The sequence below is a fragment of the Odontesthes bonariensis genome, chromosome 12 (assembly GCF_027942865.1).
Source record: "Odontesthes bonariensis isolate fOdoBon6 chromosome 12, fOdoBon6.hap1, whole genome shotgun sequence".
Classification (NCBI taxonomy): Eukaryota; Metazoa; Chordata; class Actinopteri; order Atheriniformes; family Atherinopsidae; genus Odontesthes; species Odontesthes bonariensis.
Window position 1 is genome coordinate 236,074 of NC_134517.1, and position 27,040 is coordinate 263,113.

Sequence of the window (27,040 nt, forward strand, 5' to 3'; positions counted from 1 at the left end):
TGACCAGAGGTGAGCGTGCCTTTGCTGTGGCGGCTCCTAAACTGTGGAGCCATCTAGCTCTCCGTCTGTTTTTAAAACACATCTCTTCTCCTTGGCTTTCGACACGATGTGAGATGTTGAATGTATTATTTTGTTTATTTTAGTATTTTTATTGTCTTAAATTATATAGCCGTTTTATGTCTTTTAACCTATTCTTGTATTTTATTCTTTTAATTTTGTTTTTATTTTTCTGTACAGCACTTTTATCCACCGAGGTTGTTTTAAAGTGCTTTATAAATAAAATTGGATTGGATAATGTTGGTCAATCACATTCAGTTGTGCAGTGCTTCTTTATCCATCTATGAGGAGCCTTTCCTCCTTCTTACACGCACTGCAAAGCCACCAATATATTCAGACTGCAACACAAAAAACTCCTGAGCCACAGCTGAGGCCAAGTACTCAAATAATTAATTATATTGAAAAACTATGTCATCTACTTATCTTTTTAGAGCTATACGTGCAACATTGGAAAAACTTGGAAAACTGGAGTAACTTTATTAAAACGCTGAGTCACTCAGACAAAATACAACATCAGATATTCAAAAAGAAAAAAAAAAAGTTGACGTATCAAAGCGTCTCTACATTCTGTTAGAAAAAGTCTGCTGCCAATGGTCTCGGTTTAAGGGTGCTCTTTGGAGTTTTAGAGCTGGTTTTCTTGTTTCTGTTGGGGGTCTTCTTACAGCTGGTGGACACTGTGTCGGGTGGAGACTTTAGGACCCCAAACTTTGGTCTCTGCGTTGGGTCAAATGGTACTCGTGATGATCCGTCAGGACTTAGCAGCAAGCTGCGGTCAGTCTTCTTGAACTCTGGATGACAGAAAAACAAAAAGAGGATTATTCCATCATGTATGACATTACCCAACATTCTTTAACCAAGGAAGGTTGTGAGCTAGTCATGGCACAAGTCATAGCCTCAGGGAAGAGAGTAGTTTGTATCAATCTGTGATATGAATCTTGAGATCTCTTTTATTGAATATCTAGTTACCATTGTCATATTCACACTCATAGGGATGGCACAACTATTATCAAACACTGACATCACTACACGAATGAGTCCAACGAACCCAACAAGAAGAAAACAAAAGTCAATGAAATCATGTAAGAAGGCAGGTGGGATAACTCTACATTGATGCAGAATCTCATTTTAGTGTAAATGTGCACTTAATCACAGATGACTCGGAGACAGCTCATCATATGCTTCAAACAAGAGCAGTGAGGTGATACTGCACATCACAGAACTATGTCAGTTCTGTTTGCTGCTTCTTTTTCAGTGCTGGGAAATATTTTGGACAATGTCAAGTTTCAGTTAACTGGTCATGTCTATTTATTTTATCAATGAAAGATATTGGAAGGATTAAAGTACCAAGTAATCAAACGGTGAAAAAAATCTGTACAGACAAAAAGACCAACAACTGTTTTAGCATCGCATCAGTTTTCTTCTTGTTTTTTGCTTTTATATGTTTTATGCTAATTTAAAATACACCATACAAAGCAGTTTGCCTTGTGAAGGAAATGTTCAACACCAATAAACCTGAATTTCCTAGCAGTAAAACATATGTAAGTTGTATGAACAAAAGATGTAAAATATTCAGGAAACCTGAATTAAGTCCACATAAAGAGCCATTTTTCCCAGCATGCAGCAGAAAAAGGGCACTGCCTAAGTTTTATTTCATCTTGTTGGACCAAACACTGCTAAATACTTTTACAGTTTCAAATGAAGACGCAGATGATTCCAACACTTTTCTCAAACCCCCCCTCCCATATACAATACTTTATAATTCAGAATAAAAATTAAATCATATTCAGTTTCTTACCGGCCGTTTTATTGTTCTTCAGACCAAAAGTCACCTTCTTTGATTGTGATTTGGGAGTTTGATTCTTCTGTGGAATAAAAACACAGAAAATAAGTTCATCCCATCAACATGACTTTGCTGAGCATCTTTTTAATGTGGCTGTGTGAAGAACCTCTGAGCAGTCGGTGTTTTTACCCACAATCGACAGCAGTTAAGGGGATTCTCAATTTGGAGGATCATAAATTAATTGCTCTGGGGACTTTGCAAACAGCTACTACATGGACATGTAAGTGTGGGGTTTCATCATCTAAAACAAACCATTAACTTCACAGCAGTGAGTTAACCCTTTCCTGTGGAGTTTTGCCTTCAATCATTTCTACACCTCGTGTTTTCCACTGAAGGAAGTCTGTGTTGAAACATTGTCCATATGTTTTCCTAACTAAAGAAAGGATAAAGTAAACAACAGTCTGATGCCAAAGTCACGCTGTAAAAAAATCACAATATGACTACACAGACATACATAAATATAGATTTATATGGCATGAACATATATGCTAAGACAGCAAGTTTTCTTGTAGCCCTGTTCAGAGGAGCGGTTACCTTACCAACCAAAAAAAGGACTCTGACTTTGGTCTGCTGCAGGTTAGACACAAAGACCCTCACCCTAACTCCTCAGTCAGCCTGCTTCTAAAAACCTGATCATCTCCTTAAAAGAAATGTAACCTTTTTCTCCTTTTCTGCCTTGGAAGGGAAAGTATGACAAAATGCCTGAACTTTCACAAAACACTGATCTACAACAAAGGTGCATCAGTCCCACCTTCAAGAGCATGTGACAAGATGTTGAGTCAGGGTTAGGGTTAGAACCTTCCTGAGTGACATGACCCGTAAATATGGATGGAAACCAAATGTGATGACCCACAGTGATGGAAAGACTAAAGTTGGACAAAAAGTATCTGCTCATGATCCTGAACACGTAGGTTCATCTGTGAAACAGGGCTAAGGTAATACTGTATCTGGGCAGGGGCTTGCATGGCTTCTTCTGGGATGACATCATGGAACTGTACTGAGAAGTCAAAATATTTAAGAGGGATGCAACTAGTGCTGGGCGGTATGACCAAAAATACATATCACGGAATTTTTTCACGGTTTCACGGTATTTTTTTTTCATGCATAATTAGGTGTTCACAGCATTTTCTACAGATTGAGAACAGAATTAAAAATTAAAATAAAAGTTCTTCAAAATAATTCCTTTGTTAATAATTGGTCACACAAAACTTTATTGTATTAATATTCACATCTTCATTGTAAACAAATTAATAATATAGCTAATTACACTGATACCTCCGGTTCAGGCTGCTCCTCATACTCAACACGCACGTCTCTTTTTCAATCGCGGAAAATATTTTTCAATACTCATCTGGATTGAAGCAGCAAACATTCAGTGTAAGAGTTTAAAAAAACTACTTTATTTGATTCACAGCTGCTAGTGTTTAGACCTCGACAACCCAACTACATTTTTTATTTTTTTTTTCCTGGCAAACTTGCGACTAGTTAACTTTATAAAGAAGGCGTAATCGCTTGTTTGCTATGGGTCGGGACGGGACGGGACAACATTGTATTAAAAATATAAAATATTTTTATAGGACTTTTTAATGTGTGATTTTATAAAGTTGCACATGATACCAACCTTTTGGGAATTTCGCCAGCCGTCTTCTTTCGGTTGAGCTAATCTAACGCGACGCTGAAGCTAGCAAGCTTCCAAGCATGATCTCGCTGATGGAGACACACGCGGTGTGCACGGAGGGGAGGGGCTGTGTGTGTGTGTGTGTGTGTGTGTGTGTGTGTGTGTGTGTGTGTGTGTGTGTGTGTGTGTGTGTGTGTGTGTGTGTGTAGGCTATGCGAGAGAGACGCATGACTGACAGAGACGGAGGGAGAGCAGGGAAAGGAAATGCAGCTTAACGAATACGAGTATTTTTTAAATAGCGTTAAAAATAGACAGTAAACATGCGCGTTTAGAAGTGCAACACTGAAAAGGGTCCCGTCTCAAACAATGTCGCGCGACGCAGCGTTCCCCTCGTTGTGTAATCAAATACACCGGTATGGCGGTATAGTAAAAATTCATATCATAATGAAATTATAAACCGGTATTCGGTGTGAACCGGTATACCGCCCAGCACTAGATGCAACCAGACTGATCAAGAGATCCTTCATCAGGAAGTAAGATGAGAACCCAAAACAGAAGTTTTCTGGTGTCAGTGGGTAGCCCCATGACCTCATTCACATTACCTCCTTGCTGAGGAGGGGAGTACTCTGGTTTCTCTTGGTCTTGCAGAAGAGTGGTGTCGGGACAGCAGCTTTGGTCTTAAAGGTGATGAACCCACACTCTGATCCTTGGACAGTCTTCTTCTTCTTTTGGGTTTTTTTAAGGCTCAAAGCAGTGGTTGCCTCACTGACATCCTGAAATTGACAGTTAATGAGTAATGTTGGGAGTCTTATATCAAGGGCCCTAATGGGGCCTTTTGGTATGAATAAAAGGTGATATTGTCCCCTTTCCATTGCATGCAGTAGCAAAGCTTGACTCAACTCTCATTGTCATTTTTCTGTTTTTACAGTGTAGATATGGATTTTGTCCCTTATGATGGTTAGTCACGTTTGACTGATTATATGCAGAGTGTCTTATTTTCATACTTCCATTTTCCTACAGCATATAATGCAACTACACACCATTATACTTTGAATTTCCCCCATTGGGGGATGAATAAAGTGTTTTTCTATTCTATTCTATTAATGGGATCCAGTTATCAATTCTTTAAGCTTGGAGCTGACCAGGGGTCCATTTCACAAAGCAGATTCAACAAACTCTGAGTCTAATCCTGAACTCTGAGTTGATCTACTCTGAGATAGAAAACTGAGTTTTTAGTTCCAGAAACGCTGATTTGAGTAGTTTCACCTTGAGTTTAGCGCGTGCACCACAACTATAAAAAGTCTGCATCAATGGCGCCCCGATTCGACGAGTCACCATGGCAACGGGGAAGAGGACGGGCTACGTTTTTCACCAACCTGCAATTGGAAATCTTAATGCAAAAAACGCTCTTAGCTTCGGAAAAAGTGTGTAAACGACCTGTGCATACTCCACGCCCAAAATGATACCATATAAGGCTGTGCTTCCTCGCTCCTGCCAGGAAGTGTTGAGTGTTGAGTCATGAGAATGGCATCAAGGCGCAAAAGGAACAACTCTAGGGGTTCTGAGACTGAAGTTCTGCTTTCAGAGATCCAAAAAGGAAAATCTGTCATTTTTAGCAGAGTCAGCAGTGGAATTACGGGACCTGCTAAAGCCAAGAAATGGGAAGTTATTACGAGTGCTGTTAATTCTGTGTCACCTGTAGTTCGTAATGTCACCGAAATAAAGAAGATAAAAAAACGTTTCTCCATGGCCAGGCGCTCGATGACTGCAACTAAAGCCGTACAATCAGCTGTTGCCTCATCATGATGGCTCTTTGATGGGGTGGTCCATGAGGGGGGTCTTCTGGCACCACACCTTCTGGTCTGCCTGGGCTAGTTCAGGTAGTGGGAGACCCTCGTTCATGGCAATATTGTGCAAAACGCAGCATGCCAGAATAATCTGGAGCAGTTTCCCCCCCGCTGTATGGAGACACACCCACCTGGCCTTCAGCTCAGAGCGCTCCACAACAGCACGGCTGCTTTGATGAGCATATATGTGTCTATTGCTGGGGGGAATTGGGTTTGATCGGCATGTTTCTCTGGAGTTGTGGCTTTAGCAAGCTGCATATTTGCAGCAGCACACTTGGCAATCTAAATCAGGATGTCAGCCAGTCGTCTGTCTCCGTAAGGATATCTACCCGGTCTCTTCCAAGAGCCTGACGCGCATTGACACACAAATGTATTCTCATCTATAACATCCATCCATCCATCCATCCATCCATCCATCCATCATCTTCCGCTGGTCCGGGGATCGGGTCGCGGGGGCAGCAGCTTGAGCAGAGAAACCCAGACGTCCCTGTCCCCGGCCACTTCCTCCAGCTTTTCTGGGGGGACCCCGTGGCGTTCCCAGGCCAGCCGAGAAACATAGTCTCTCCAACGTGTCCTGGGTCTTCCCCGGGGCCTCCTCCCAGTGGGACGGGCCCGGAACACCTCACCAGGGAGGCGTCCAGCAGGCATCCTAACCAGATGCCCGAGCCACCTCATCTGACTCCTCTGGATGCGGAGGAGCAGCGGTTCTACTCCGAGCCCCTCCCGGATGACCGAGCTTCTCACCCTATCTCTAAGGGAGAGCCCAGACACCCTGCGGAGGAAACTCATTTCGGCCGCTTGTATTGGCGATCTCGTTCTTTCGGTCACTACCCACAGCTCGTGACCATAGGTGAGGGTAGGAACATAGATTGACCGGTAAATCGAGAGCTTCGCCTTCTGGCTCAGCTCCTTCTTCACCACGACGGGCCGGTGCAGAGCCCGCATCACTGCAGACGCCGCACCGATCCGTCTGTCAATCTCCTGCTCCATTCGTCCCTCACTCGTGAACAAGACCCCGAGATACTTGAACTCCTCCACTTGGGGAAGGATCTCATTCCCGACCCGGAGAGGGCATTCCACCCTTTTCCGGCCGAGGACCATGGTCTCAGATTTGGAGGTGCTGATAGCATGTTCTGTTAAATAATTAAGCCTATTTAAACTAACACAGACTTCTACTCAGCCAACAGAAAGAAGGCAGATGCCTGTAAAACGGGTGGTGGCCCAGCACCAGGCAGAGGAGCTGGCCCTAAGCAGAATATTGGAAGGCCAGTGGCTGAGGGAATCCCTGGAGGGAGCTCATCTTCTGAGTCCACCCCCCAAGACACAAGTGCCTTTATAAAATGTAATAAGCCTATAGATATTTTTTTAAGCCTATTCATACAAATATTTATTTGTCTTTTATGTCTTTTCTTTTGTCCCAAGAGAAAGATAGCATTCTGATGGTGCTATCTGCCTGGTGGAGCCCCCTCACTACACAACAGACCTTAACTGTAACTGTAACTGTAAGTAGGCAATACTCCAAAGATTTTACCAAATGGTAGTTTAATAATGCTGAAACATAACACTCATCTGAGATGAAGAGGCTGACTACCGTTGGTGACGTGAAACGGTACTGCTCAAAAAGATAATTGTCTGGAATTGCTAAAACATCTATGTTTGATAGTCTGATAACCATCTCCCGACGAATATTTAATTCTCTGCGCAGTAATGCTGCTCCTTCATCCACGGGACCGTTGTCAAATGGACATGCCATGTTGGTGAAAACGTCGCCTCCTCCTAAGCCTAATGGACTTCTTATGTTTATGCATTTGGCAGACGCTTTTATCCAAAGCGGCTTACAGGTAGGCAGGTAGGGTAAGGGGGTCTTGCCTAAGGACCCCTACCTTTCATGCAGGGGATATGAACCCAGGTCACCAACATGAAAGGTGGCAATCTTACCACAACACTATCCAGTCCCTGTACTTATAGAAGTAGAAGAACTAGCTGCTACGCCAAAACTGGCTTCGCTGATTGAACGAAGGAGGAAATCAGATGGCGTGTGTGGCTGAAAGGGGGCGGAGACAGAGAGAAACTCCAGGTTCATAGAGTCTGTTACTACGGTAACTGACAAAGTCAAAGTCAAGAATTTTCAGGCCCCAAGAGCGTACTCTCTAGCGCCACCAACATGTCAAAGTTCAAAGTGCATCCAAATGCATAACTTTGGACTCCAAGGTCCAAATTTCACAAATGAGGCATCGTTGGAATCCTTGGATCATGACGAGTCCAATTTGCGAGGAATTTTTAATTAGGCTTCCGTTTTTCCATAAAAGCCAATCAAACTCGAGGTTGGTGAGGCCATATCTTGGCAACCATTTGATGTTATGACGTCAAACTTATAACAGACTCATGTCCATGACGGTAAGAGGCCAAAGAAGTTTGATGACGTTTGAACAATAGGTGGCGCTGTATGTAGCAAAAATGCATTTTTGCTCATATCTTTGGACCCCTTGGTCCAAATTTCACAAATGAGGTACCGTTGGAATCCCTGGATACAGACGAGGTCAAAGCACCTCATGGGGTCATCTGCGCCATATTGGATTTTCCGCCATTTTGAATTTAATCGAAAACCTACAAAAAGCATTTCAGGCCATGCAGATTGTCCGATCTCCACGGGACTTGGCACATAGAATCTTCAGACCAAGGCACACATAAGTTATCATGTGGATTTTTACATTTAGCTTCCGTTTGCCCTTGGCAGCCAATCAAACTCTACGCCCACGCGCAAACAGGACGTTAGGCCATATCTCTGTGATGCATTTATGTATCGATGCCAAACTTGGTGCATGGACTCATGACGCCTTCCTTAGCAGCCCAAGCCTTGCCTATTGTGCCATGCTTCTAGGACCCCCCCATCGCTGCTTGCAGCTACATTTATTCTATTTATTTCTAGGGCAACAAACAATCATCAGCACTTTGTGTTTGGCTTCATTTTAACCAATGTTGCTCTCCTTGATTTTAAAGCTCTTTTTATTTATTGAATGTGTCTTCTAACAAATAGGAATGGGTTTGTGGAAAAGACCTCGACTTATAGAGAATGGCATTTCACTTCCATGTAAGCTCATACTGCTTCCTGAGCCCCAGCTGAGGAGGACCGACAGTGTGGTCCTCACAAACATGTGCAGCCCCAGAACAAACTTATTAATTCTGATGGTAAACTCATAAATTATTAAACCGTGTATCTGCTTAAATAAATATTGATAAGTCATACACACATCACAGTAACTGGAGTGGAAACATTATTTTACAGAAGAGACAGAATCCACAGAAGGCTTTGCGGGATGGTCTGTAAATTTTCTCAACTGTTCAAGACTTGGACGCTCCACCCACAGTCTCCAGCTTCATTTTCATATATCCTGAAGTGGCCATGGAGACAAGTGTAAATACAAAAAGTTTGTGTTCACCAGAGGCCCCTGTCAACGCTCCCTGTAATTAGCCCCATCACTGTCCTGCAGAAAAATCTTTAAAACTTTTTTCAGTCTGCGCTGATGATGAGGCTGAAGTTGACTAAAGACTCACGGCATCAGCAGTCAGGAGAGGGTTAGCCATAGCCTCAGCCTCAGCCTCATGAACACACTGCACAGCACTGATCCTCTCCTATAGGTTTAATGTCTGCAGCAGTAGAACTTCTGATAATCTGTGGGAACAGATTACACAGACTGGTGTGCTTCTGATGTCATATCTCATTTATAGTGTGAGGGCTTTACATCGGTCTCTCCTGCTGTAACTTAATACACCTGAATTTCCAGTAAAGCTGCTCGTGTTAACATCATTTTTCATTTCTGTTGTCAGTTTGAGACTGTAACTGAGAAGTTGCCTATTAAAACTCATGAATCACCAAAGGCTGCTGCTCTGCCTGCTGCGATAAAAATCAGATTAAAAACACCCACATAACATTAAGACTTAATTACATAAAGATGAATTAAAGTACCTTACTGTAACAAACTGGATTTGAAGCTTACAGCTTGTATCGTTGCATTTTTAGCTGCTGCTTTGTTTTCTTACTGATCTTTTCTGTGGGTTGGGGGTTAGGCTAGGTTCAGGACTATGTGGTATGTATCAGAAATAAATATTTTTGAATCTATATTATTACAGTTTGGTGTCAGGAAGGGGAAGGACAGCTACAGGAGGAAACTGGAGAAGGGACTGGAGCAGAACAATGCCAGAAACATCTGGAGAGGTCTGCAGAACATCTCAGGCCACGGAGAACAGGTTGGAAGAAACCCAACCTGTGGTGACAAGGACTGGGCAGATGAATTAAATCCGTTTTTCAACAGATTTGATTCTTCCTCCTCTCCCCCCCTTACCGTCCCTGCTCCCACTTCACACTTTTCCTGGCCAGCTCCCCCTCCCCCTCCACACCTCAGCCTGCCATCTTCAACAACTGACCCTTACCAGTCCACCAGCCCACTCTCACCCCCCCTCCTGAGATACTCTCCACATACCACACTCACATCCCCACCCGAGTCACCCCCCACCCCCCTCTCCATAACAGATGATCAGGTGAGGAGTCAACTAAGAAAGATCAAGGCAAGGAAGGCCCCGGGCCCTGACGGCATCTGCCCAAGACTGCTCTAAGACTGTGCAGACCAGCTCTGTGGTGTGGTCATGCACCTGTTCAACCTGAGTCTGAGCCTAGGGAAGGTTCCAGACCTGTGGAAGACCTCCTGCGTGGTCCCTGTTCCTAAGGTACCACGCCCCAAGGACCTAAACCACTTCAGGCCTGTTGCCTTGACTTCACACCTGATGAAGACCATGGAGAGGATCCTCCTGGGTCACCTACGACCACTGGTGGGCACACATCTGGACCCCCTGCAGTTTGCTTACCGGCCTGGTGTTGGGGTGGACGGCGCAGTAATTTTTTTACTGCACAGATCACTGCTTCACCTGGAGGACAACGGGAGCACTGGTAGGATCATGTTTTTTGATTTCTCCAGTGCTTTCAACACTATCCAGCCATCACTGCTCAGGGTGAAGATGGAAAATGCGGGAGTGGACCAACACCTGGCTGCATGGACGACAGACTACCTCACCAACAGACCACAGTATGTGAGGCTACATAACTGTGTGTCTGACGTGGTGCTCTGCAGCACAGGGGCCCCTCGGTATGGTGCTCTCTCCTTTCCTCTTCACCCTGTATACTTCACACACAACACCCTGACCTACCCTGATCCGCCCTCTTAGGACAGCACCTGCGCCGTCCTAGTTCCTTACGCATTTATTGTTTCCTCCACCACTGGCACCCTCTATATTTTCATTACCCCTACCCGAACCAGGGTTTGCATCCCAGTCCTGCTTTTCTTACCTCTTTTATTTCTTCCCCTACCCGAACCAGGGTTTGCATCCCATTCCCGCTTATCTTACCTCTTTTATTTCTCCCCCTACCCGAACCAGGGTTTGCATCCCCACCCCGCTGTGACTGGTGTGCAGTTGGTGAGAGGCTGGTTGGTTATCGCACTTACTCTAGCACTAGTTTTGCTCTTAGCTGTTCGGTATTGGAAGGAAATGCACTTATGATTTCTTGTGACCTGAAGTTCTTTTGCTTACCGATGTTGAACGCACTTATTGTAAGTCGCTTTGGTTAAAAGCGTCTGCAAAATGACCGTAATGTAATGTAATGTAACAACACCACACACTGCCACATCCAGAAGTTTTCTGATGACACAGCCATTGTTGGATGCGTCTCTGAGGATAACGAACTGGAATACAGGATGGTCATCAAGGACTTTGTCAGCTGGTGTGAGCTGAACCACCTTCAGCTTAATACCAGCAAAATAACGGAGATGGTCGTCAACTTCAGGAGGAAAACACCCCACTTGACACCGGTGAACATCCAGGGATTGGACATTGAGATGGTGGAGAACTACAAATTCCTGGGTGTTCACCTTAACAATAAACTGGACTGATCACACACCAGCCCTCTACAAGAAGGGCCAGAGTCGCCTCCACCTGCTGAGGAGACTGAGGTCCTTCAGTGTGTGCAGGACTCTCCTCAGGACTTTCTACCACTCTGTGGTAGCTTCAGCAATTTTCTATGCTGTGGTCTGCTGGAGAGGGGGCAGCACGGACGGAGAGGGGGCAGCACGGACGGAGAGGGGGCAGCACGGACGGAGAGGGGGCAGCACGGGCAGAGCAGCACGGACAGAGAGGGGGCAGTACGGGCAGAGAGGGGGCAGCATGGGCAGAGAGGGGGCAGCACGGACAGAGCAGCACGGACAGAGAGGGGGCAGCACGGACAGAGAGGGGGCAGTACGGGCAGAGAGGGGGCAGCACGGACAGAGCAGCACGGACAGAGCAGCACGGACAGAGAGGGGGCAGTACGGACAGAGAGGGGGCAGCACGGACAGAGCAGCACGGACAGAGAGGGGGCAGTACGGACAGAGAGGGGGCAGCACGGACAGAGAGGGGGCAGTACGGACAGAGAGGGGGCAGCACGGACAGAGAGGGGGCAGCACGGACAGAGACAGAGGGAGACTGAACAAATTGATCAGGTGAGCGAGCTCTGTCCTGGACCGTCCCCTGGACTCCATTGAGGATGTGGGTGAGGATGTTAGCTAAGCTGACATCCGTCATGTACAACTTCCCCCCCCCTCTCCATGACACTGTGGGGTCCCTGTACAGCTCCTTCAGCAGCAGACTTTTACATCCACGGTGAAAGAAGGAGAGGTTCCGCAGGTCCTTCATCCCGGCTGCTGTCAGACTTTACAACACTGATCATGTTGTTGCCTTTCCCATGATAATCATATAGAGATTTTTCTTTACCCGTATTATTTATATTTTATTCATTTCAACTTCACAATGTGCAATATTATTTATACTAGGTCACTTTACTTTTTAGTACTTACTTTTTTTTTTACTTTCTAGTACTTGCTTTTTCTCTTTTAAAAATAATACTAAAAAAAAAAAAAAAAGTTTTCTCTTTTATTTTCTGGTTTCATGTCTGTTGTTGCTGCTGTTACAAGTGAATTTCCCCATTGTGGGATAAATAAAGTACAATCTAATCTAATCTTTTGAATACTTAAAAACATGAAACAGGGTCTTAATTTACACACCTGTATGTATGGTTTCACTCTCTTTATGTACTGATTTACTTCAGACAGAAATGAAAACTCTTGGGGGCGCTAGCGAGCAATGGAAGGGTAAGCTGCACCTCCAGATAGCTCGTCAAAAATCCGTCTAAAACTGAACAAAAACGCAAAATTACTGAACGTTATCCACTTTTTGAAGAACATAAACGCAACAGGATTCACGGGAGCATAATATTCTGCTCATTTTTCACAATGGTTAAACCGAGAGGCAAGAAGAACGAGTCACCAGAATCAGGCTCTGAAGCCTCGAGCACGCCAGACCCTGAGACCCCGGAAGCTGACGATAGTAGTATGGATGAACCCTCTAATAAGACGGTACTCGAGGCCATCGGTGCTTTAAGCACACAGGTGAACCGGATCAAATCAGAGGTCTGTGCTACCATAGAAAACCGCATCACAGAAGTTTCTGCTACCATTAGGGGCGAAATTTCATCACTAAGTGAAAATGTCCAGAAGTCTATTTCGGAGCTGAGAGGCAAATCAGTTGTGCACGAAGCCGCTCTTAAAGAGCTAGAAGAAAGCGCTTCATCCCACTCTGACATGCTTTCCACACTGCAATATACAGTGGACCTCCTGACAACGAAACTTAAACACCTGGATGAAAAATGTGAGGACCTCGAGGCGCGCTCGAGGAGGAACAATATTAGGATCATAGGAATACTGGAGGGAAAAGAAGGACCACGGCCCAGAGATTTCATCGCACAACTCCTAACCGAAGCGCTGTCTCTGCCGGAGGAACCGCTGATTGACCGGGCACACAGGATAAACCGCCAGAAACCGAAACCCGAAGACCCCCCGCGTCCCTTCATCTTAAGGCTGCATTACTACCATGTTCGTGAGGAAATACTACGCAGGGCCGCAGAAAAGAATAATCTGGAATACCAGGGGCGGAAAATATTCATATTTCCGGACTTTCCTTCTTCTGTGGTCAAGCAGAGAGCAGCATTCACTAAAGTTAGAGGAATGTTACGGGGAAGACCAGACGTCAGATACGGACTGATTTATCCGGCCAGACTGATGGTGACGCACGGAGGAGTGAAGATGTCGTTCACCGACCCGAAGGAAGCTCAAGATTACGCCGAGAAACACTTTGGACAGCCACAGTAGACTTTGACATCTAACGGGACACACCGGCTGCCCGACCGAGTGGAAAACGAGCCGCATACAGACATTCATATTCCTGAACGGAGGGCTACGAGAGGACACTGACTGTCGGTGAGATGTCACCGATGTGGTGAACTTGATGGTACTCTTTCCTCTCTCTCTCTCTCTCTCTCTCTCTCGCCCTCTTCTCCGCACTTCGCTCGTTTGTTCGCGGAGAGAGTAATAGCCTGCATTTCTGAATGTTATATGTTTAATGTGTTGAATCTGAACAGGTGAACCACCCCAGCAGATATGCATACTGGTTTCATTCCCCTAAATTCAGGGTAGGACAGTGTTACAGTTAAATTGCTTTCATGCTACAGTGAAAATGTTTTTGTTGTATTCAAACTTAAGACATTTGACGAGCTATCTATTTTGAGAACGTTAGTTACTAAGGTTAACAAGGGTTAACAGTAACAGCTCAGGGAAGTATTATATTTTGGTTGGATTATTATTATTATTTTTATCTTTCTTATTACGCTTTGATCACTTCCCGAAGTACTCTCGCGCCATACCCGTTTGGTACTGGCTAGAAATGTTTTCGTTTTTGGTTTACTTTGTTTGTTCAAGGGGATTTAAGGGAGTTTGTGGGAAGGGAGAGGGAGGGATGGGACTTAGCCGTCTAGCTAATGTAAAATCACAACCTAAAGGTGGACTAATTGAGACAGATATCTACTCAGTTTTTTTTCTGATATGTCAACACAAAATGATCTATATACAAGAGAAAGGGAAGGTCTAACTTTAGCTAGCTGGAATGTGCGTGGACTGAACAACCCGATAAAGAGAGGTAAAATCTTTGCTCATCTTAAATCATTAGCGCCAGATCTGATATTCTTACAAGAAACCCATTTGAAAAAGGACTCCCATACCAGATTAAGGTGTAAATGGATTAATAATATTTTCCACTCATCTTTTAATGCTAAAGCGAGAGGTACAGCGATCATGATAAGGAAAGGCGTCCCCTTCATCCACAAAGACACCATTTCTGATAAGGAAGGTCGCTTTTTGATTGTAACTGGGGAAATATATTCTACACCTCTCACCTTGATGAATATATACGCTCCGAACATAGACAATCCATCATTCTTTCAGAAGGTGATGTCTCTTATACCAGATTTGTCCCAAACTAATTTAATTATCGCAGGAGATTTCAATTGCGTGTTAGATCCGTATTTAGATCGATCTTCCACTCGGAGAATGGAGAAAAGCAACTCAAGTGTCTTTCTTAATACATTTATCAACAATACTAATTTGTCTGACATTTGGAGAACTGCTAATCCGACTGGCAGGGATTACTCCTTTTACTCGGCAAGGCATAACTCATACAGCAGGATTGATTATTTTCTTATAGATGCAAAACTGATGCCATATGCCGTAAATGCGAAATACCACAACATTCTGATCTCAGATCACTGCCCCCTCACGTGTACTCTGAATATTTTAAACATGGCGAAGCCGCAGACAAACTGGAGGCTAAACCCTCTGTTATTAACCGAAAAAGAGTTTTGTGATTATTTAAAAACTCAAATATCCCTCTATTTTGATACTAATGATAATTCAGAAACGACCCCTTCTACTCTCTGGGAGGCATTCAAAGCTTTTCTTAGAGGCTCTATTATTTCATTTGAAGCATTCAGAAGGAAAAGGAACAAGGCTAGGTTACTTGAACTAGACAACCAAATTAACCTTCTGGATAAAGAGAATGCCCAGACTCCTTCCAGTGATTTACATAAAAAAATATCAGCCTTAAAATATGAATATAACAAGATACTCTCGGCAAGGCTTAGTAAGGCATTTTTGTATACTAAACAGAAATATTTTGAGTTTAATGACAAGCCACACAGACTCTTAGCCTGACAACTCAGAAAACAGGAAAATGATCGCACAATACATAAAATCAAATCTGAAAAAGGTGAAGTTCTCATCAAACCCAAGGATATTAATGATCGGTTTCTCCAATTTTATAAAAACTTGTACACTTCCAAAAATGACACAGACTATGTAGCTATGCAGAATTTCTTAGATAAATGTAATCTCTCTCAGCTAGATGAACACGAGTCGGCTCAGCTGAACTCTGAAATTTCTATTGAAGAAGTTAAAAAAGCCATCACTTCACTTAAAAGCAATAAAGCCTCTGGCCCTGATGGCCTCCCAGGTGAACTGTATAAAAAATTTAATGAAACTCTTTGCCCTTATCTACATAAGATGTTTACTCAAGCCCACACCGATGGTGTCCTACCTTAACAGAAGCAGTCATTACTGTTATACATAACAAGGGTAAGGACCCAGAAGAAGTAGGCTCTTTTCGTCCTATTTCCCTCTTAAACCAAGATGGGAAATTATTTTCAAAAATTTTGGCAAATAGATTAAGCCCCTTTTTAGAGAAATTAGTGCATCCAGATCAGACTGGTTTCATACCTGGCAGAAATTCTTTTTTCAATCTTAGACGATTATTTAACATCATGTATGCTACAGACAGACCAAAAGAAGAGTTAGCCATTCTCTCACTCGATGCTGAGAAGGCATTTGACCAAGTCGAGTGGCCTTATCTGTTTGAAATTTTAAAAAGATTTAATTTTGGGGAAAAATTTATTTCAATGGTAAAACTTCTCTATAAGGACCCTTGTGCTCAGATACTCACAAACCAAATATTGTCTCCCCGTTTTAATCTACATAGAGGAACGAGACAAGGGTGCCCCCTATCGCCCTTGATTTTTGCCTTAGCAATTGAACCCCTTGCCGAGAGTATCCGCTCAGACCCTTTAATTCATGGTTACAACACACAAAATTCTTTGAATAAAATTTCATTATATGCTGATGATGTTTTGTTATTCATCTCTCAGCCACAAGTCACGATTCCGCAAATACTCGATAAAATCAATTCTTTTGGGACCTTCTCTGGTTATAGGATAAATTGGAATAAAAGCGAGCTAATGCCCGTACATGTACAGACCGATGCCTGGTTACAGAACCTCCCTTTTCGTATTTCTCCTGAAAAATTTACATATTTAGGAATTCAGATCACAAAGTGCCACTCCCATTTATTTAAAGAGAATTTCCCACCACTGTTGTCTAAATTACAGTCAAATATACAGTTTTGGAAGTCCTTACCAATATCATTACTGGGCAGAGTCAATGCTATTAAAATGATTTTCTTGCCCCAGTTACTGTATTTATTTCAGAACATTCCAGTGTTTCTTCGTAAATCCTTCTTTAAAGTGCTTATGAAACGAATTTTAATTGTTGGAATTTCACAGTTTTTGCTGCTGATTCTAAAGGTTCCAAGCCTTGCGATTAAAATGAGATATTGTCTGGATAATAATTTATCCGGGAAGTCATGTTAAAACGGGCTCAAAAGGAGCCACATTTTGTCTTTTTGTGCGAATTCTTTTTTTAATGCGTGACGTCATAGGGTTGACACAGCAGTTCTCGTAGTCTAACTGTAATGGCGGCGTCTATGGCTAAGACATCAAAGCACGGCAGAAAATATTGTGTTGCTGGAGGAACAAATGGTGTTAGTTGCAAAAATAGCAGCTTCACTGAAGGGATCTCTCTGCACATGTTTCCCAAACTAAAAAATACTGGAACTGAGGCTGACAAGGAGAAGGCAAAGACAAGAGCACGGTGGATACAGTTTGTACAGAGGCATCGTCGTGATTTTGAAGTGTCCTCAACATCCGTGTTGTGCTCCGTACATTTCCATCACAACTGTTTCACTAAAAATGTGGAGATCGCGGGAATGGTTGGGAATAGGAGACGTCTTTTAGCTGAAGCTGTTCCAACTATTGACATCGCTGGACCTGGTGTGCCGACGGAGACTGTCCCTGCTCGAACTACTGCTCGGGCGCGAAGACAGGTGAGTCTGAAATTTCCAGATCGGACATTACTGGACTTGGTTTTTTTATATATAATAATGTTCGCTTACTGTTCGCTTCTGAGAGGCAAGTGTCGACCACTGCTATTGGCTGAGAGCACGGTGGATCGTATCACAGCGTGCTGCCGCCTGTCGATAGCTGCACCTGAATTGCTGCTCGGAAGCAGGGGACTGCTCGCTTTGCTCTTCGGTCTACACACATATCCAGCTAGAATTGCTGTCTGGTCTCTCCGGTGATTGCGCCAGCTACGACATCCGAGGCTCCGTGGATCAGTCCTACCGATGGCTGCTGTCAGTCGTGCCGAGGCCGGGTGCCCACCTCCCTGCCGCCGACCCGTGAGGATCCGCAGATGGGGCCGCGCACTGGAGGATCTCCGACCCGTTAATCCACGCCATTGTTTATTAAGCTTACATTAAAACTATGTTATTATCACATACGTTTTTTTTAAGTGGCTGGATTTCAAAGTGCCCCTTCGTTAGGTTTCAATGTGTCAAAGACAGCGCAGCAGAATGCCATATCTGCCAAACCGGCATGTTCAAATCTTTTCCAGTTTACCACAGCAAACATACACTATTGTGTCATTTGATTGATAACATCTTAATAATAATCAGCGTGTAGTAGGAGCGATGGCTGTTTTGTGCCACCGATCCTGTGCCGAAAATGGTAACTTTCTTTCATTTCCATTACCCATACGGAGGTGCAGAGAGCCTCTACAATATAGATATTAAATCGATTTGTGTGGCTTAAATTCAACGAAAGTTTTTCCACATAATGTTAGAGGTGTGTTCATTTGACCTGCTGATGTTTGTATCAGAATTTTGTTTCCTTTATGAGATATAAGTCCATCAAATGTATGTTGTTTTCACTGCCAGCCATACTAGCAAATAAGGGAGTCAACCCTATGATGTCACGGTCATGTGGCCAATTTCGCACCAAAGGCCACATAATTCACACTTTTAAATGGCCGTTTTAACAAGTTATGCCCGGAAAATTTAGTTCAAGTTGGGTTGATGGTTTTAGAAAAAGACAAAAATTTAATTTGAATGATAGATGAACATTCGTTTCAGTTCATCTTTAAGAAAATAGACTTGATCGTGCTCCCTTTCCTCTGGGACTACAAAACTCATAGAATTGGCAAGAAACACCTTTGTAAATCTAATTTGGAGGGGGGCTTGGCACTCCCAAATTTTTTATCGTATTATTGGGCCTCACAAATTAAGATTATGGCATACTGGCTGGATGACACAGCAACCCCACCAAACTGGCTCGAATTAGAACAAGAGTCATGCCAGCCTAACTCTATGGGTGCCATTCTTCTAGCACCTTGCACTATTGAGAAGTCTTTATACAATTGCAATGTGATGATCCATAGTACAGTGCGCATTTGGAAACAAATTAAGTCACACCTTAAGTTGAAACCTATTTGTTATGCACTTCCTATCGCTGGAAACCCTACCTTTCCACCATCCATTATGGATAATACCTTCAATCTCTGGAGGAATATAGGCATCCATACAATAGGAGACTTATATAAGGGCATGTTCGCATCCTTTGCACAATTACAGAGTAAATATAATCTACCAGGAAGTAGTTTCTTTAGGTTTTTGCAAATTAGAGACTATGTGAGAACACATCTGCAAGACTTTGAGACTTTTAAAGGCTCTTGTCTTGATCGATGCCTCCGGCCCACATCTTGCTCAGAAAAATCGATATCTTACATATATGACACCTTGCATTCTATTAGTCCAGTGAACTCCACCCTAATAAAGACAAAATGGGAGGAAGAGATGGGCACTGAGATCTCGGACACTCTCTGGGAAAAGAGTTTGGAACACATTCACCGATGCTCCAATAATGCCAGGCACCGCCTAATCCAATTTAAAATTTTACATCGTCTTCATTACTCTAAGGAAAGGTTACACAGAATTTACCCTGAGTTGTCCCCTATATGTGACAGATGCCATGCAACAGACGACACGCTGCTTCACAGCTTTGCTTTATGTGACAAGGTCAAGATCTTTTGGTTTAATGTCTTCAGTTTAATATCTGTAATACTTAACGTACAACTAGATCCTAAACCACTCACCATTATTCTGGGAGTGTTAGATAATGTTAAAAGGTTAAACAACTTCCAACAATGTTTCCTCTCTTATTGTCTCATTGTCGCGAAGAAGTTACTTCTCATGCATTGGAAAAAGAAAGTCGTGCCCACCACAAAGATGTGGCTTACTGATCTTACTAACACTCTCCATTTAGAGAGAATAAAATATACTCTTATGGATAAATTACTGCTATTTGACAAAATTTGGTCACCTCTTATTCAATATCTCACACCTCGTAGTGGCAATTAATTTTCCCCTTTATCACAACAAATTACCGAATAGACGGTAGGGTACGGCTGGGTGGGGGGATGGGTGGGTAGGTGGGGGATATTTGCTTAGGTTTTGTCTTTTTAGTTTATTATTTCTTTATCTGTATTTTGTTTCCTACATATTTGTCTGTTCTTTCATTTTCCTTTGTCATAACATAAAACAAAAAGAGGGCGCTGTGTCCTAGCTGCACACATTCTTGTATGGATATACACTGTTCATTTATATGCTTGTTGTAATTGTGTGACACTATGACTGTGTGCTCTAATAAAAATATTTGAAAAGAAATGAAAACTCTTTAAATACTCACAATGCCCAGCTTGGTCTTCTTGACGGCGGTCTTTTCTACGGTGACGCCGTTGAACGGTGTCTCTGCCAGCTCATCAGCCTCAAACTCAAACTCTACAGGGACTTTCCTCTTCTTCTTGGCTGCTTTGCCAGAAGTTTTGACCACCTCAGGTCCAAGTGAGGGAAGGCTTTCTTCTCGGATCTCATTCAGTTGGCCAGCGGTCGGCTTCAGAGACTTCTTCTTCTTCTTTGTTGTTTTTTCAGCAGCCACCTGAGATCCAGCTGGAATTTCATTCGAAGTGCTAACGGCCTCTGCTTGGACTGGCTCAGCCACAGCCGTCTGCCCCACATTAGCTTTGAGACTCGTCTTCTTCTTCTTCTTCTTGATAGAGGCTGCATCATCAGACATCTTCTCGGGCCCCGGGGTTGGAACCTCATCTACTAAATGTGTAGAGTTGACTGTGCTGAGCTCTGCTGATGAGCTCCCATCATGAAGCAGCTCCTCACACTCAGGCTTCGTTTGAGCTTTGCGACCCTTCTTTTTGATCTTAGCAGAAGTTGTGGCATCAGCCTCAGGTGATGTTGCTGTGGGCTCCTCTGACATCTCAGAGCTTCCTGCTGAGATCTCTGCCTCAGCTTTCAGCTGCTGCTTCTTCTTCTTCTTCTTTTTCTTCTTTAATTTGTCCTTGCAGGGCTCTGGTTGGTCAACATCTTCTGTGACTCTGACTGATGGGGGCCTCTTCAGTTCTGAGAGGAGCAAAGTTTCTGATGGACCCTCTGTGACTTGGACAGTTGAGATGGAGCTTTGCAGCTTCACATCTTTTACTAAATGCTGTGCATTCTCCAGACCTTCAGTGTCTATATCCCGGCTCACTGCAGGAGCCCCAGTCTGTTCCTGCACCAAACTCTCACAGTTTTCCTTTGCCTTCTTCTTCTTCTTCTTCTTGTTTCTATTAACTGGAACATCAGCTGATTCACTGCTCTTCTTCTGTGTGAGGTCCTCTTCTCCTGAAGAAGCAGATACACATCAGTTACTCTTCATGCCTTGAACAGTGTTCTGCTGTTACGGTCAGCGTATTTAAGCAGTGCTGCACCTAAACTTTCCCTTTGCTAGAATCCTGCCTGGTTACACACTTCCTTTGAACTGCCTGCTTTTGATGGAAATTGCTGTTCAGCTTCTTGTGCTTCCAAGTTTTTTTTAGATTGAGCTACATCTAAAATGATCACCATCTCTAGAAGACCTGTTGGTTTTTCTTTTAGGGATCACTCTGCATTTCCTGTTTTTAGAAAGCAGTTCAAAGACACTGCCAGAAAAAGAGAGATAGTCAAAGGAAAGTAAGACCTTCAGACAAGAGCACATCTACACTGACACTGATTTAACTGAACAAAAACATCAAACTATTAAATGTGGTTTGTTGAATATCAGATCTCTCCTTTCCAAGTCTCTGTTAGTGAATGAGTTGCTGTGTGATCATCATATTGCTATAGGCCTAGACTGCTGGGGGGCCTCATCTGTCACACCTTTCCTCACTTTACTCTCTTTATGTATATGTGATATTATTGTGGTCATTAACTCGTGTTTCCCTGTTCCAACAGATATCCTTTGAATGGTGTTACAGTGCCCCCCCCCCTTTCTGTCTTCTCAAACCCCAGCAGGTGGAGGCGGATGGCCACCCTTCCTGAGTCTGGTTCTGCCAGAGGTTTCTTCCTGTTCAAAGGGAGTCGTTTCTCTCCACAGTCGCCTCAGGCACGCTCAGGCCGGGAGATTGGACCGAAAAACAAAAAGTTTTCAGTGCAATCTGTTGGTTTTCTTAGCTAGGAAATTGTTTTTGAATTGGCTCTATATGAACGAATTGGATTATTTTATGAATTATGATTATTATTAATTAATTGAATTCCAATTGGCTTGAATTGGACTTTATTATCAAAGTGCCTTGAGATGACATTTGTTGTATTTGGCGCTATATAAATAAAAATGAATTGAAATGAATTGAAATATTGATATATTTAGTCTTACAGAAACCTGGCCGCAGCAGGAGGATCATGTTAGCATCATGTTAGCATCATGTTAGCATTAATGAAGCAACTCCCTCTGACTGTTTAAATGTTCACGTTCCTGGAACCACAGGCAGAGGAGGAGGAGTGGCAGCTATCTTCAGATCAGGGTTACTCATCAGTCCCAGACCCAAGATTAGTTTGAGCTCTTTTGAATCTCTGATTCTCAGTTTTTCCCACACAAAGTGGAAATCCCAGAAACCTCTTGTGTTTGTTGTTGTGTATCGTCCACCTGGCCCTTATTCTGAGTTTCTGTCTGAATTCTCAGAGTTTTTATCCCAGTTAGTGCTGAGTACAGATAAAGTCATTGTAGTGGGTGACGTTAATATTCATGTAGATGTTGAAAATGACAGCCTGAATATGAACTTTAATTCTATATTGGACTCTATTGGATTTTCTCAGAGTGTTCACAGAGCGACTCACTGCCTTAATCACACCCTTGATCTTGTGCTGACTTATGGCATTGAGAGTGAACAGTTAACAGTGTTCCCTCATAACCCTGTCTTATCTGACCATTTTCTGATAACCTTTGAGTTTACATTACTTGACTATACAGTTTCTGAGAAGAAATTTACATATAGAAGGTGTCTATCAGAGGATGCTGTAACCAGGAAGCAGACACCCTTTCCACTTTTAAGACCAGGCTTAAAACTTTCCTTTTTGATAAAGCTTATAGTTAGGGATGGCTCAGGTGATCCTGAAACATCCCATAGTTAAGCTGCTATAGGCCCAGCCTGCTGGGGGAGCTCCCATGATGCACCTCTCCTCTCTTTAATCTCTTTTTCCACCCTTTTTATTTCCTCATATGACATTATATACATGTGACATCCTTGTTGTCATTAACTTGTGTTTCTCTCTCTCAGCAGGCCTGGTGTTACAGTGTTACAGGTTTCTTCCTGTTCAAAGGGAGTCGTTTCTCTCCACAGTCGCCTCAGGCACGCTCAGGCCGGGAGATTGGGCCGAAAAACAAAAAGTTTTCAGTGCAATCTGTTGGTTTTCTTAGCTAGGAAACTGTTTTTGAATTGGCTCTGTATGAACGAATTGGATTATTTTGAATTTGATTAATTGGTTTTGATTGGATTATGATTACAATGAATTGGACTCCAGATGGCATGAATTGGACTTTATTATCTAAGTGCCTTGAGATGACACTTGTTGTAATTTGGCACTTTATAGATAAATTGAATTGAAGTGAAGTGAATCTGACAGTTGAACATAAAGGGTTTTCTGGTTGGGAGACAGCAGCAGCTTAAAGCTAGAGCATTGGCAGTAAATGTGGCAGCATCGACCCGCTCCACGGTTTATTACCTCTGACTGCTGAGTATTTGACTGAATAAAAAACTAATAAAAAATAAGATGGATAAGACAAAGAATGCCCCGGGCAATCCACCTGACAGGTAGAATTCACCAACATCTAAACTAAAGGTGTCTACAGACAGACCCATCCTGGCTGTTACTGAACCTGAACACACGATGAAACTGTCCGCACACAACCATGATTTAAAAAAACTATTATAAATGACTTCTTTTTTGATTTAAAAAAGGAGACTTTTACTAAACAACAAACTTTTCATGGACAGAACGAACTACCAACCTATTTGAGCTTTGTTCTTCTTTCCTGTCGGTGCCCCATCCTCAGCCTCCTCCCTGTGTCTGGCTCTCTTCATCTTCTTCCTGCTGCCAAACATTTCATCGTCCTCATCCGTGGAAACCTCCTCTGGATAATCACCTTGAGGAAATATGCCTGAGAGGGAAATCCAAGCAGAGAGTGAGTGAGCCATGTTTCATTTGCATGTGTGGAGTCTGGAAAAAGCAGATGTTTCCTACCTTCACTGAGGTCCCGCAGCCTAAGATTCAGAGACAAACAGGAAAAACACATCAGTTTAAAACAAACAAACAAAAAAAAAACTGCAGTGTGTTCATCACTATGGAAACGCAGTGCTGGACTATAACAGTGCGACTCTCAGTCTAAAAACCAGCCTGTGTTTAACACCGCATGCGTGAGTTTACCATTAAGAGATATAATATCATATATATATATATATATATATATATATGATATTATATATATATGATATTATAATATATATATATATATATATATATATATAAAACATGATATAATATTAGTCAACTGTCTCCACACAAACTGAAGAACTAGGATCCTGCAACTTGTTGAACAGCAGACAGAATCAGCAGAAACTTTTAATCAGAGGACAAACAGCAGGTCCACAGCACTGTTTACCTTTGGATGACCTGTCATTCATGCAGCACGCGTTATACAGAACACACGCAACACACACACAGAACACGCACACAACACACACAGAACACACACACAGAACACACACAGAACACAGAACACACACACACACAAAGAACACACACAGAACACGCACACAACACACACAGAACACAGAACACAGAACACACACACACACACACAAAGAACACACACAGAACACACACACACAGAACACACACACACAAAGAACACACACACAGAACACACACACACACAGAACACACACAGAAGACACACACAGAACACACACAGAGGACACACAGAGGACACACACAGAACACACACAGAAGACACACACAGAACACACACAGAACACACACAGAACACACACAGAGGACACACACAGAACACACACAGAACACACACAGAACACACACAGAACACAGTTTCTGCAGCCATTACTCACACTTTGATAATTTTGTAGAGTCTCTGTCGGTTTTGTCCTGGGGTGCTGCTCCGACTGGCCAACTCAAACAGCTTGTCTGCCAGGGCAGTGTAATCAAACTGAAACACAACACGCACATTTGATACATTTATATAAAGATCTTTATATGTTCTATATATATTAGGGCCGGCACGGTATATGTATTCGTACCGAACCGTCACGGTACGGGGGTCACGGTTCGGTACGCGCATTTCCACGCAGAATACACACGGTACGGAAGTTTTCTGAACGCGGAACTGTTATTTTGCAAGAGTTTCCTTCAGGACCCATTTAAACACTACCACATGCAAGCTCTGATTGGTCCGTAGAGATATACGCTTTCGTACAGAGTAGTTATAAGAACGCAGTTATCAGAACTGTCCTACTTGAATTCCGTTCTGATAACTGTCCTTCCCCAGCGGAGCTGTTTCAGTCTGCATTCCCACATGAGTCGGGACTGATGCGCCGCGCGCAGCCGTCTGCGTCAGTGACGTGTTAGCCGTTAGCCGTTTAGCGCCACATTCAACAACAAAACAAAACAAAACAAAACCCGAGAGACGAAAAAACACCACAAAGAAGCTAACATGGAGAGCGGGGAGGCCACCGTGTTCATGGTCTGCATGATGGTGATATTAATCATGGACATCACATCAGGCGTCTAACATCGAGGCTGGAAGAGCTCACAGAGTCAGGATCAAGCGCAGGTGATACTTCTTCGTTTCATGAAGGAAGAAAGGAGAGCAGCGCGCCGCAGACAAAGGAGACAACGTGTAAGTTTAACTTATTAAACACGCGCCGGTTCTGTCTGTGTGGTATGATGAAACATTTCAGCCGTGACAGCATGACATGGGGCGTAGCTACCGACCACCACACACCTCCGTCAGATGTGTTGCTATAGAAACCATGAAAAGACCCGACCAATTACGTCTCCCAAATGTATTACAACAACCCCAGGATATGAATACATGCAGAGCAAAACAAATTACCGAAGCAATTGGAATTTACATCGCATCTCCTATGCGCCCATATTCCCCTGTAGAAGAGGCAGGATTCAGATATCTATTACATGTGCTCGAACCTCGCTACACGCCTCCTTCGGCACTGTACCGAAAATGTACCGAACCGTAGGGTCCGTACCAAGGTACGTACCGAACCGTGAGTTTTTTGTACCGTTCCACCCCTAATATATATACATAAAAAAAAAAATAAATAAATAATCGGGCCTCTGCATCCCCACAGCCTCACCAGATGCTGTGTGGACACACTGCTGATCTCTCCCATGTTCAGGATTTATTGTGAGGGTTAGAAATACAGCAGAAAAGGGGAGCTGAGCTCTAACAAATGAGAAAGTATAAACTACAGAAACTCTGAGCATTATGATTAGAGCTCCACTCAGACACCACAAACAGAAATTAGGTGGTGAGAGAAGTGAGCCTTCACCTGCAGGACTGGCCCGATGTCTTCATCATGCTGCAGCTCTGTGTCAGAGTCCTCCAGGTTAAGAAGCTCCTCATCATCATCATCAAAATCCTTTTCTTCTTTGTTTGATTGGTTTCCTGGAAGCAAAGAGCCCAGCACACTTTCACACATTTTATTTATTTCTCTTTATGTTCTTTTCTGTATTTTTAATGCTGCAATGCTTATAGTAAAGCACTTAGAATTGTTTTGTACATGAAATGTAATATAAAAATAAACTTGATTTTTATTTTAAAAATACTGACATGCCTCCAAATACATGATACAGCAAAGACAGCCTAAAATGCAGTTGCAGTTAACTACACGTATGCATGCTTATCACCATCAAAAATCATCAAAAATTAAGAGTCTGTCTGAGCCAAACAATTTTTGTTATCTCAATCTGGCTCCCCTGTGCTGGCCTTGGCTGCCAGCTGCAACTTCTTCTGGATGCTATGTAAATAAGACACTCTGCCCCCCCATGTGCTCCCTCCCGTTCCTGAGGACTCCTGTGGAAACTGTTTAGGCTGGTTGATAAACTTTCCATCGCATTATCAAGGACAAGTGAGACAGTGCTTCATGGATTTACTTGCACACACTCACACTCACACGCACACATGCTCATTGATTAACATACACA

General features: G+C 43.2%; 1 protein-coding gene across 2 annotated transcripts in view; it reads right to left on the bottom strand.

The window, feature by feature from the left end:
* Nucleotides 1–506: 506 nt before the first annotated feature.
* Nucleotides 507–27,040, bottom strand: part of rrp1 (ribosomal RNA processing 1) — a 36,189-nt gene continuing 9,655 nt past the window's right edge. Inside the window, exons 9-16 of one of the 2 annotated variants that reach the window (XM_075478857.1) lie at nt 26,386–26,501; nt 24,928–25,025; nt 24,044–24,063; nt 23,811–23,960; nt 20,184–21,169; nt 4,118–4,288; nt 1,853–1,919; nt 507–845 (exon numbers count right to left, since the gene is read on the bottom strand). In XM_075478857.1, coding sequence (XP_075334972.1) covers nt 628–845; nt 1,853–1,919; nt 4,118–4,288; nt 20,184–21,169; nt 23,811–23,960; nt 24,044–24,063; nt 24,928–25,025; nt 26,386–26,501 — 1,826 coding nt within the window. In that variant the 3' untranslated portion in view covers nt 507–627. The remainder of the gene's footprint in view (nt 846–1,852; nt 1,920–4,117; nt 4,289–20,183; nt 21,170–23,810; nt 23,961–24,043; nt 24,064–24,927; nt 25,026–26,385; nt 26,502–27,040) is intronic. The other variant, XM_075478858.1, reaches the window with a different exon arrangement.